This window comes from Myodes glareolus, chromosome 3 (assembly GCF_982192425.1).
Source record: "Myodes glareolus chromosome 3, mMyoGla1.1, whole genome shotgun sequence".
NCBI classification, from domain to species: domain Eukaryota; kingdom Metazoa; phylum Chordata; class Mammalia; order Rodentia; family Cricetidae; genus Myodes; species Myodes glareolus.
In genome coordinates, this window is record NC_142028.1 from 31,334,742 (window position 1) to 31,347,852 (window position 13,111).

Here is a 13,111-nt window from a genome sequence, read left to right on the forward strand (position 1 = left end):
CCATTGATGATTCAGGTGAGCATTGTTTAATTTCCATGTGTTTGTGGGTTTTCTGGAACTAGCATTGCTGTTGACTTCTAGTTTTAAACCATGGTAATCTGGTAATGTACATTGAGTTATTCCATTTTTTGGTATTTGCTGAATTTTGTTTTGTTACTGAGCTTGTGGTCAATTTTGAGAAGGTTCCCTGAGGTACTGAGAAGAAGGTATATTCTTTCATGTTTGGATGGAATATTCTATTAGATATCTGTTAAGTCCATTTGAGTCATAACATCTGTTAGTTCTCTTATTTCTCTGTTCATCTTTTATCTGACCTGTCCAGTGGTGAGAGGGGAGTGTTGAAGTCTCCCACTATTAGTGTTTGGTGTTTAATGTATGATTTAAGCTTTAAAAGTATATTTTTTACATATGAGTGTACCCTTGTATTTGGGGCATAAATGTTCAATATTGAGATTTCCTCTTGATGGATTTTTCCTATGACTAATATGATTGACCTTCTTTGTCTCTTTTGACTGATTTTAGTTTGAAGTCTATTTTATTAGATATTAGGATAGCTACACCTGCTTGTTTCCTAGGGGTCCATTTGATTGGTATTATATTTTTTTTCCCAACCCTTTACTCTGACACGATGTCTGTCTTTGGGGTTGAGATGTGTTTCTTATATGCAGAAGAAGGATATATTCTGTTTTTGTATCCGAACTGTTAACTTGTGTCTTTTTATGTGAGTTGAGTCCATTTACATTAAGTGATACTAATGACCAGTGATTGCTATCCCCTGTTAATTTAGTTTTCATTGTTGGTGATGTTAATTTGTGCATTTTTCCCTTCTTTGGGAATTGCTGCTATGAGACCATCAATTGTCTGTGTTTTTGTTGGTGTACCCAACTTCCTTGGGTTGGAGTTTTCCTTCTATTATTTTGTGTAGGGCTGGGTTTGTGGCTAGGTATTGGTGAAATCTAGTTTTGTCATAAAATATCTTGTTTTGTCATTCTATGATGATTGAAAATTTTGCTGGGTATAGTAGTCTGGGCTGGCATCCGTGATCTCTTAATGTCTACATAATGCTTGACTATGCCCTTCTGGCTTTCATTGTCTTCAATGAGAAGTCAGGTGTAATTCTTATAGGTCTACCTTTATATGTTACTTGGCCTTTTTTCTTTGCAGCTCTTAATATTCTTTCTTTACTCTGTATGTTTAGTGTTTTGATTATTATGTGGCAATAGGACTTTTATTTTGGATCCAGTCTATTTGGTGTTCTGTAGCCTTCTTATATCTTCATAGACATGTCTTTATGTTGGGAAAATTTTCTTCTATGATTTTAAGTATATTTTCTGTGCTTTTGAGTTGAAATTCTTCCCCTTCTTCTTTACCTATTCTTAGATTTGGCCTTTTCATGGTGTCTCATATTTCCTGGATATTTTGGGTTAATCTTTTGTTAGATTTAATGTTTTCTTTAACTGATGAGTTTATTTCCTATATTGTTTCTTCAGCACTTGAGATTCTCTCTTCCATCTCTTGTATTCTGCTGCTCATGCTTGTATTTGTGGTTCCTGATCATTTTCTCTTGATTTCTATTTCTATAATTCCCTTGGCTTGTATTTTCCTTATTGTCTCTATTTCAGTTTTCAAGTCCTGAATAGTTTCTTTCATTTGTTTGATTTCTTTTTATTGTTTTTCTTTATGTGATTTGCTGATGTCTTCTAATTTTTTGTTTCTTTTCCTCCATTTTTTTTAGTTTTTTTTCCTTATTTATTTATTTAAAGAATTTCCACTTCCTTCCCTCTTCCCAATACCCTCCCGCTCCCCCCACTCCCTCTCCTCCTCCCTCACCATTCCCAAGAGCAGTCAGGGTTTCCTGCCCTGTTGGAAATCCAAGTTCCTCCCCCATCCCTCCAGGTCCAGGAAGGTGAGCATCCAAACAGACCAGGATCCCAAAAAGCCAGTCCATGCAGATGAAACAAGACCCAGTGCCATTGTCAATGGCTTCTCAGTCAGCCCCCATGTCAGCCACATTCAGAGAATCCGGTTTGATCACATGGTCGTTCAGTCCCAGTCCAGCTGGCCTTGGTGAGCTCTCATTCGATCAGTCCCCTTGTATCAGTGGGTGAATGCACCCTTCACGGTCCTGACTTCCTTTTTCATGTTCTCCTTCCTTCTGCTCTTCATTTGGACCTTGGGGGCTCAGTCCAGTGCTCCAATGTGGGTGTCTGTCTCTATCTCCATCCATCGTCGGATGAAGGTTCCCTCTGATTCTTCTTTCCTTGCTCACGATCTCCCTCCCTCTGCTTCTCATTTGGACCTAGGGAGTTAAGTCCAGTGTTCCAATATATGTCTCTGTCTCTACCTCCATCCTTCGCCATATGAAGGTTCCCTCCATTGTATCTTCTGCTACAGGATCAGTGCCACTTGCTGGTCAGAAATCTCCCTGCCTGCAGTCTTACCTTGCTGCAGGCAGGCTATTAAAACAAAGGAACTCCTTTTCCTCCATTTTTTAAAGGGAATTTTTCATTTCCTCTTTAAGAGTTTCAAACATTCTCTTGAAGTTATTTTTTAGGTCATTTTCTTCTGCCTCATCCATATTTGGTTGTTCAGCTCTTGCTGTTGTAGGGTCTTTAGGTTTTATTGGTGTTGTGTTGCTCTTTGTGGTGTTGTGTGTGTTTTTAACTTTTCTACTCAACTTTTTCTCTAATAGGTGTGGTTGGGACTTTCTGAGATTCTGTCGTATAACCTTCTAGGTGCCAGTGAATCCAAAGCTCAGATGGTTGTTCCTCATGGTTCAGTCCTTGCCACAGTTCTAGTTACCCCGTTGGTTACTTCGTGTTCCTGGAGATAGCTCAGTGCTCCTGTGCTTTGTTCTGCTCCCTTAGTTTGCTGTCTCAGGCCTACTTTGGCCTAGGTTGCCGGATTTGCCCTGTTTCTGTAAATCCTGGTCTGGATCCCCTCCAGCAGAAGTCCCTTGCTTGGAGTTGGTCCTGCAAAGGTTTCTGGCTTCAGTCTACTGCCTTGGAGTTTCCAGGCTCGGGTGCGCCAGGAACCACAGAGGACCTGGCTCAGGCTAACTCCCTCAGAGGTCCCAGACTCATGCTCAGACCTGCAGAGGTTCCAGGCTCCTGTCGATTCCTTTTGATGTCCCAGACAAATGCCTGGACCCATAGAGGTCCTGACTCAGGCCTACTCCCTCTGAGGTCCCAGACTCATGTCTGGTCTCGCAGAGATGTCTGGCTTCTCCATTTGTACATTTTTCACCCCAAACCTGGAATCAGGTATTGTTGTGTCCCTCCTCCCCACTCCCCACCCCCATGCCCCATGGAGCCTATTTCTTTAGCAGTAAACTACAGTTGATGTATATATCTTGGCTGTCATAGCTTCTAGCTCATGTGCAGTATTGCATAGCTATTTTGCTCAATTTCAGAATATAAATTTATGGTTTCACTTTTGGAATAAAAAACATGATTGATGAAACAAAGCCAGAAGATTCCAGCTATTCAAATTTATAAACTGATAAAAATAAACAGTGATATACTTTGAAATATATGCACATAGTTTAAAAAAATTTAGGTGGGCTGACACAACTTAACAGGTAAGAGATCGTTGTCAAGCCTGGCAAACTAAGTTTTGTCTCTGAAATCAATATGGTAGGAGAAAACTAAATCCCACAATTGACTTCTGATGTGGTGTGTGTGTGTGTGTGTGTGTGTGTGTGTGTGTGTACAGGAAGAGTAAGTGTTCAAGTCCAGTCTTAGTTACATACTGATTTTTCAGGCCATCATCAAACTGTCTCAAAAAGGGAGTAGGTGTGAAAGAAGAAGACAAATTCAGAATGCTGCTTTTCTAGGAACTTGATGGGAGTACAGTGAAATGACTACACATAGGCTGTTCAGCCATAGCTATGATAGTCTTCTCCTACATAAGGAGATACATGCTAAACTTGTCTCTAATGGATGCCTGAACTGCAAGCCATACTGACTACATGTAGTGAAGTTTTATTTATGAATTAGGCACAGCGAGAGAATAACAATAATGATAAACTCATTAGAATGACCTACTGTATTACAAGTTATGTGGATATGACCTCTTTCTCAACATTGCTTACTATACTTCTCATTGAAAGGGAACACTTTACATCTTTTCTTTGTCAACATCACTTTGTACTTTAGAGCCATTATTAAGTAAAAGTAAACCTTACTAGAGCACAAGCACTTTAAGAGCAAGTCAGTGGACTTGATCCCTGAGGCTGCTGCTGCGTGACCTGAAGGCAGACAGCAGACACAATTAATAGACAAACAGTAATTCACAGTCAGCTGCCGAGAGGAAGGGGTGTGAGATTTTATCACTCTCCTTAGAAAAGTTATAAGTTGTTTATTTCTGGGTTTTCCATTTGATGTTTTCGTACTACAGATAGCTGAAACTATGTAAAGCAGAACCATGGGTAAGGGGTGGATGTCTGTTTTGCTGTTTATTCTGGAAAATACTCATAGGGTCTAGTCTTTGTATAAAGAAGACAATTGTGTGCAGTGATAGTGAAGGACTATTATTACTTTCTACTTTGTGTAATTATTCTTTACATAATTTCTTATCTTTTCTAAAAGTAGATGGGAATTGTTAAAATTTAAACTATGACCTTGATTTTTTTTCTGCTGTTAATGTTGTTGAGTAAATTAGATACACATGCTTATCATAAAGTGAATTTTGACCATTGCAGTGTATGCAGAAATCAGTGTATATGTTTTATAAATCTAAACGTGAAATAATCAAGAGTTTATAAAGATAGAATAACCATATGACTTTGATGTAGACAGACTCTTATACAGGGCACAAAACACTCCAAACTTGTAAGAAATAAGAACACATTTATTGTTGGTTGGCGGTGACACACACCTTTAATTCCAGCACTGAGGAGACAGAAGCAGGTGGATCTCACAAGTTTAAACCAACCTGCTTTTTTGAGTGAGTTCCCGGACAACCAAGACTACACAGAGAAACCCTCTCTCAAAAACCACATGTAAACAAAAACAAAACAAAAACTGTGCTTATTAAGACCCACTCAGTTTAAATATTCCCTATCAAAGCATCATTAAGTATGTATGTCCTTGTGCTTTCACAAAGTAGAATATGCAGTTAGGAAAATTACAGCACTATAATCATATCATCAGCATGGATGAATCTTAGAAAATGCCAAATAATTATATGCTTTATGATTCTGTTTGCAAAGTTAACAGGCAGAATATCAAGTTTGGAAAAAAATGATAGAATACTTTTTATCTGCAAAGTGATAGAGAGGCAGGTTTTGAGGTACTGACAGTGTTTCTGTTTATTAATTGACATGCTAACAAGATGCATTGACTTGGAGCAGATTTTTCAAGTTCCACGTTTATTGTATATCTTCGTGTATTTTGCATTTCTGTAAAAGATTTACCAAAAATTGTTTAGCTGTAAAGGGAAATACGTAGTTTCTTTTTGTATAGGGAGAGGAGGGTTTGACTGTTAATATATACTTTTGCTTGTATGTATGTAGACTCTTTCTAGGGTATGTAAGAAACTGATATGGTTGTTTGCTGTGAATGGTGCAATACAAGATGCCTGAGAGACTTTTGAGGTCTGTGTAGGGAAGGCAACAAATTCTGATAACAAATACACCTTACTCTTCTTGTGTTAGAACAGGTGTTTACTCAGTTTTAGAAAGGTTTACATTAACTGAGTGGATAGAATGGAATTAACTCTTATCAGTGGTGCCCAGAGATCTGAGGTTTACATATTCACCTGACATTTGCAGATGTGACTATGTACCCAGGGAGTTCCTCCCATTAGGGTAAGGATGGACTTGAGCCCTTGGGTGTATATATGTAATGCAGGTACCCACATGCAAACGTCCTTTTCTTGCTGTTGAGTAGCAGATGTGGTTAGGTTCCAGGCACTCACTTGAAGGAGTCCATAAACAGCTCTAGTGTGCTTACCATAGGCCTGTCTCTCCAAACAACTCTCAGTTTTAGCACAAAAATTGGTTTGTGTAGGAGTGAATGAATGACAGAATCCCTTCCTCGATCTACCTTCCTCTGCTTCTGAACAGATAAGTCATCAACATGAGGAACAGTATTATAATATAAACTTGTGCTCTGTGCTTATCTGTGAGATCACTGTTTGGTGATAGCAGGCTTTCCTCTGTATAGTATTTATTTAAGTAATTCAAATTTGAATAACGAGAATGAGTGAAAATAGCTTATGAGGTTCACCTTTCCTCTGTGCTTCTTTTCTCTATATTTTAGCATTCTGTATTTTTGTTGACCTTGCACATGGTTTTTATTTGTTTCAGATTTGTTTCTATCAAGGCTTCTTTTTGCCCAGATCTTTTTAAAGCATTGTGCCTCTTTTATCTGATCATATATTTTTGGATTTGAAAAAGGAACTCTTTAATGCTGTTAACAATAGAACTTAATTCCAATGTATAAAACTACTCTCTATGTATGCTGCATCTAGTACTCGAGTTTGGCCTTTATTTCATAAGATCCTTCTATAAGTAATTGTTATTTTGTGCATTTTTTTTATTTGTGTGTGGGGGTAGTGTATGTGTGATAGAGGGAGTGCACACAGGACATCTGTGCAGGTCAGAAGACAACGTTGTGGAGTTAGTTCTCTCCTTTGACCTTTAAGTGCATTCAAGGTTTTGAACTCAGGTCATCTGGGCATCATTAGAGTTGTGTAATAAGTACTTTACCAACTGAGCCACTTTGCTCGGCCTATTCTCTCTCCCTCCCCCGACCCCTGCCCCTGTTTCTTATTACATATACTCTATCTATCTATCTATCTATCTATCTGTCTGTCTGTCTGTCTGTCTGTCTGTCTGTCTGTCTGTCTATCTATCTATCTATCTATCTATCTATCGTGTGGAGTGGATATGTGTTGTTGTTTGCTGGTTTGCTGTGGAACAAACTGAGAATTTTGGACACACTCTCTACCTCAGAGATAAATCTCCATTCCCGTTTATTCTTGATGTATATAGACATGATCAGAAAGAGTTTAGAAATTTCAAAAGGATCATGTATCTTCCATTTTATCAGCCCAGGAGTTGCCCATGGCCCAGAAACACTCTCTGTATTTGACAATAGTGTTTTACTTTTCCCTTTTTGTATGTGTCATAGGTGGAAGAACTGTTGATGGCCATGGAGAAGGTGAAGCAGGAATTGGAGTCCATGAAAGCTAAACTGTCCTCCACTCAACAGTCCCTAGCAGAGAAGGAGACGCACCTCACCAATCTCCGGGCAGAGAGAAGGAAGCACTTAGAGGAAGTTCTGGAGATGAAGTAAGTCCACACCTTTGTGCTTTGGGCTCCACTCAGCTGAAATGCTTCTGCTCATTTGTTTCTGTATCTCTGTGCATTACCCTATTCAGGTAGCCTAATTATCTTGCCAGATGATTTCTCCTACTTTCTAGAACAAATTTTGTCAAGCATGGCATAAAGGAAAATTCAGGTCAGCTGGGGGAGAGGCCATTGCTTCTTGCATCTTATTACCACCCTATATCTTAGAGGTGTTACAAAGTTCTTCTTCTAGACAGGCAAAGTAGCCTGCCCTATAAAGGTACTTTGTGAAATCTAATGACCTGAGATCATTCCTTAGGCCCATTTAAATGTGGAGGGAGAACCAATTTCATAAAGTTGTCTCCTTTTTGTGCATATGCTTTGGCTCTCATACATATACACACAATGTAATTTTTTTAATAAGGAAAACACTTGTTCTAAGCATTTTCAAATGTATATAAAAGTAGGATAGTATAATGAATTTCCATAGATTAGCATTGTGTTTTGATAATTCATATTTTGTCACACCAGATACCAATTTCTATAAAACTGTCAATTTCAGCAAAGCATTACTATAATTTATAATGTCATTTTCCTTCTTACCTCACATTATGTAGGTTCTTGAGATTGAAATATCTAACTGCTAATATATTTAGATTGTTCTCTTTATACTCTGTGAACTTTCGTTAAAAACAAATATGTCTCTTATGTCTCTTGATCACAGTGGTGGTACTGTTTCAATTACAATTAGCAGCTATCACCCACACATAACAGCCTCTGCCGTTCTGCCAAACCCAAGTTAATGGTGCTGTCTGCACACTGCACAAGATGTCACACCAAGGTGTCTGTATTTGTCTGAACTTCTTAACCTCTGTCATCTTACTTAAAATAATATCTGTCATCTGATATTACTCTTATTTTCTCTTGCTTGATCATCTATGATTGTCTTCTCTACTTCATTACACAATCTCTCTTAGCTAAAATAAATTTTTCCCTCAAAAACTAGTAGTTTAAGATGTTAGTGTCTCTTTTCTGTTGCTTTGAACTGTAATACATTGCAAATACCTGGATAAATGCAGTAGTTGAGGATCTTGCCAGGATCCCTGTAGAAATAGACAGGCCTTGTGAAAGCAACACTGTTGAGTTTTGTTTTGTACCTCTTAAGCATTAGTTGATTCATTTTCTTATCAGAACCTTCCCACTCAGCTCAGATGGCAACTTCCAGAAAAATAGAAGTTTGTTTGCTGCTAGAATTTCCTTTTATTATTAAAAGTTTGAGACTGTATGACCAATGTGTGGGTTTTTTGGGGGGTTTTTTGTGCTTGAATGAAAGGTAATTGTGAGAGGTTTGTTTTATAGTAACATGGTACTAAAGTTCATTATAAACTTTCCTCACCTATTCTAGAAAAATAAATACCATGATTTGCAAAACTTATCAATAAGATCTTAAGTCTCACATAATCAGCAGAGTAAAGAATATAGAGGTATGTGTCAACAGTATAGAAATTTAAATACTTGAACTAAAATACTAAACCTTTGCTTTTTAGGGATGACCCATTTCTTAAATCACTTTCTTAGTTCCCATGTTATTTTACAGTGACATAGTGATTTTTAAAAAAGATTTAATTATATTTTTATTTTATGAGTATTGGCCTACATGTGTATCTGCTGTGAAGGCCAGAAGAGGGTGTTTTGTAACTAGGATTACAGTAGCTCAAAACAATTTGTAATCCTAGTGCTCTTAACTGCTGTGTAGCTCTCACCATGATGTTTTGACTTAGATATTTTACAAACTTTGTGTCATGGACACTACCTTCTGAAAAGCTTTAACAGTGGCTCAGGCTTTCTGTTACACATAAATTCCTTGCTATCTTCTATAGTCTTCACCTAAATTGTTCTAGTGCTAATAAAAACTCAGAGTTAGAAAATGAACTAAAAAACTAATAAATCTAAGGAACAGTGGAGGGGTGATCAGCTGACTCTACTCTTTACATTTTTCTCTTCACCAAACCATAGAAATCTTCCCCTCAGTCCTTCTTTCTATCTTCCTTTTCCTTTCTATTCAACATCCACAGTCTCCAATAACTCTATGGCTAATCCTGGTCAGCCAATTGCTGACGCTGTCCTTGATTCAAGGTGGCTTTATTGTCACAGCTAGGTTGCAGTGCAAACCTATGAAACATTTCCCTCTTTTGTCTAAAAGCAAAAGAGTTTTAACTCTAACATAGTTAAACTATAATATGTATATGCATATATATGCTAATATATATTAAACTATATATATATGTATACAGCAACAACAATTATTAAGTAGGAAATACATTCACAATTTCCAATCCATTAGTATTTTCAAATTCAAATACTTCATATCTGTCCTATTTTGGTGAGTTCAGAGTTTTGTACTTTATTTACTTTATATTAAAACTATGGAAAACTGTAACTATCTAGCTTTCAGTTCCATCAGAGACCGAAGAACAATATAGTATTATCTGATTAAACAGAAAGTGCAGAGGAAGCAACTTCCAAAGCTAAGAAACAATAGAGACTTCTGATTGCCTGGACAATCACCCCAAGTTTGCTGTGAAACCTTGGTGCATCCATCTTTGGCCTACAGAACTAGAATATTTGATAGACTTTTCTATGAAGCAGGAATTTTGAAGGACTCTCCTACTTTGTCTTAGCAACGTTTGACAGTTGCTTTCTTTTGTGTAGTGATGAGGCGAGCAGGCCTGCTTTTCGTCCCGCCCAGCTCCCGCATGGTTAGCTTTACACCCAAAATAACAACACACAAATTGTATTCATTTAAACACTGCCTGGCCCATTAGCTCTAGCCTCTTACTGGCTAACTCTCACATCTTGATTAACCCATTTCTAATAATGTGTGTAGCACCACGAGGTGGTGGCTTACCGGGAAGATTCTAACCTACATCCATCTTGATCTGGAGCTTCATCGCGACTTCCTGCCTCTGCTTTCTTTCTCCCACAATTCTGTCTTCCCTGCCTACCTATGTTCTGACCTATCAGGCCAAGCAGTTTCTTTATTAATTAACCAATGAAAGCAACACATAGAAAGAAGACCCACCTACATCACTTTTGCATCCTGTTTGTCCAGTTTGGATAGCAAACTGTCAGCAGTTGCGGCAAGGACAGTTCCTTTGCCCAGTTACTAACATTGCCACAAATGAAAGCAAATTCCATATGGAAATCCTTTGTTGCCCATCATTCTCTTTTGAAGTAAATTGGTGCTGTCAGGAGCAGATGTCTCACTGTCATGAAAAGCTATACGTTATTAAAACATTTTAAGTTCCATATTTTGTAGGCCTTTGAAGTGTTTAAATACCATCTGTCTATTTTAAATATGTCTATGCTTGACTTTGGAAACATACCCAGCATGACTATAAGTGTGGTTATTATAATGACTAACTACTTACTTGCATTCTTTTATTTTCCTAAGTAGCTTTCAAGGACTTACTTTACACTATATTTTTAAATGAGCTGCATAGTTACAATACCTTAAACAAAAAATAGAGAACATATAGTATAACAAAAATAAATATAGAATATACAGAAATACCTTAAACAAGAGTAGGAACATTTATACAATATAACAAAATAACCTTAAACTTGTATCAATATGCAAAAATACCAATGTGAAATATTTGTAACTATTAGTTGCTTTTTTAGTTTGAAAGTAGATTTAATTCTCTCTCCTTTTATCTTATCATTTCTGTATCCTCACTCTTTTTCTTTTCAGAATGAAATCCCTGTATACAATTTCCTTTTAGTTTCCTCCCTGACTGTGATTAATAGCAACTTGTAACCAATCCCCCTAAATGATGACAAATATTCATCGAACAAACAAAAACCACCAACCCCACTTATTGGAAATGTGAACATTATGTTCTTAAATTTACTTTCTGCTCTGGAGGTGATGGCATCTTTAGGGGATGCTGAAAGAATTGAGGTGTAGATAAAGTCTTGGGAGAGTTAGCTGTTGTCCAGTGTGATAGGAAAAGTGCAAGGCTTATCTGAAGTTCTGACTGGAGTAGTCTGTGATGCTAGATAATCTTAGCTGACTGCCTTCTAACTGTTCTGAGCAGTTTATAGTCCAAAACTGATCTTTGTATGGAGTTTGTCAGCTTAGTGACATTATCACATCCAGGTGGAATCATTGTGGGGCTCCATCATTCTTCTGGAGATCAATTTTTTGCTGTTAGGAATGGTCACAACTCACTGTAGAAAACTTAAACTTTTTAAATGTCTATGTAGCAAGTCTCAGAGATACCTTAGTCTCAATCTGTTAAATACAACCAAAATACACAAATTTAGTTCCTAATTATCTGCTTCATACCGAAGTCCGAAATCATATATAGAAAGCTAGATGAAGCCTCTTTCCAGAATTCGTTAGTGCTCTATATGACCATTTATATCACAGCAGGAAGTGTGAGCACGTGTGTTCCAAAGTCAATTTTAAATTTTAATTGAGTTGAGACTGCAAAAGACCATTTGCCTTAAATGTCTGTCGAGAACAGTAGAAACAAACATTTGGAATGATTTTTGAAATGTTTTCCTGTTGGATATATGTTATACCATTAAACCAATTTACTATTTTTCTTGGGACATTTTCTCTGGATGATTTGTCCTTCTTCTGATGTCTTATTGTTCCAGTGGTCTTCAGATTCTTTAGTTGGATGCTTTTATTCTACTGGAAAGACAAAAACACAACCTTGCCCTAACCCAGACTTTGGGGAATTTTCTTTTTTTGGAAACTGATCAAATAAAAAATGTCTCTCAATTTTAATTAAGTTAATTTAGATGGAATGACTATGTGATTGATTACCTGTGGCCTTTTCTAATCAAAAGGTCTCTTCTATTCAAATCTAATGTTTATCATTTCATGATTTTCATATCTTTTCCTCTCCTGTACAAACAAAAGCAATATGTCTTCCCCAATGTATCATATATCCTGGTTTCCATTCTGAGGTCAACACGTCTTTGAAATATACAGACTAATTTAGTTTAGCAGTTTTTTCCATTATCCAATGTCTCTCCCCAGTTGTCGATCTTTCTTCATTAGTACTAAAAATTTTAACATCAATAAAGAATTTATGCAATTTATATTGGGAGATCTTTATTAACCCCTTCTATTTATTAAGCATATCTTTTGAAGTGCAGTTATATCTTTGTATAACTGCTTGTCATGTAGGATTGTGTGATATATTTGTAAAATGCTTTATATTGTAATATTCAAAAAGCTGTTTCATTTTACTAAAGACACATTGGAGCACTGTCAGTCTTAATTTGTACAGATATCCCCATGATGGTCATAACTTCTAATAAATGCATGATTACAGAATCAGCCTTTTCAGAACTCAAAGCAGTTTCCCATTGAAATCCTGAATAAGTATTTATGGTAAGGGGCACATACTTTATCTTTCCAAACTTTGCAAAATGAAACATTGTAGTAGGAGGCCGCTTGTTCATTTCCTGGCTGCCTGGACTGTCGAATTAACCATACAGAAACTGTATTAATTAAATCACTGCTTGGTCTGTTAGCTCTAATTTCTTATTGGCTAGCTTTTGCTTCTTAATTTAACCCATTTCCATTATTTTATATTTTACCACGAGGCTCGTGGTCTACCAACAATGTTCCTGCACATCTGTCTCCTGCAGCAGCTCCATGGCTTCTCCCTGACTCCACCTCCTTTCTCCCAGCATTCAGTTTAGTTTTTCTGACTTAGTTCTGCTCTACCCTATTACAGGTCCAAAACAGCTTCTTAATTAACCAGTGTTATTTGCAGCATACAGAGGGGAATC

General features: G+C 37.1%; 1 protein-coding gene across 9 annotated transcripts in view; it reads left to right on the plus strand.

The window, feature by feature from the left end:
• The window catches only part of Erc1 (ELKS/RAB6-interacting/CAST family member 1), a 361,368-nt gene that overhangs the window by 193,294 nt on the left and 154,963 nt on the right, over window positions 1–13,111 (plus strand). For all 9 annotated transcript variants that reach the window (XM_087904327.1, XM_087904329.1, XM_087904324.1 and 6 more), the window contains one exon: window positions 7,137–7,297. In XM_087904327.1, coding sequence (XP_087760453.1) covers window positions 7,137–7,297 — 161 coding nt within the window. The remainder of the gene's footprint in view (window positions 1–7,136; window positions 7,298–13,111) is intronic.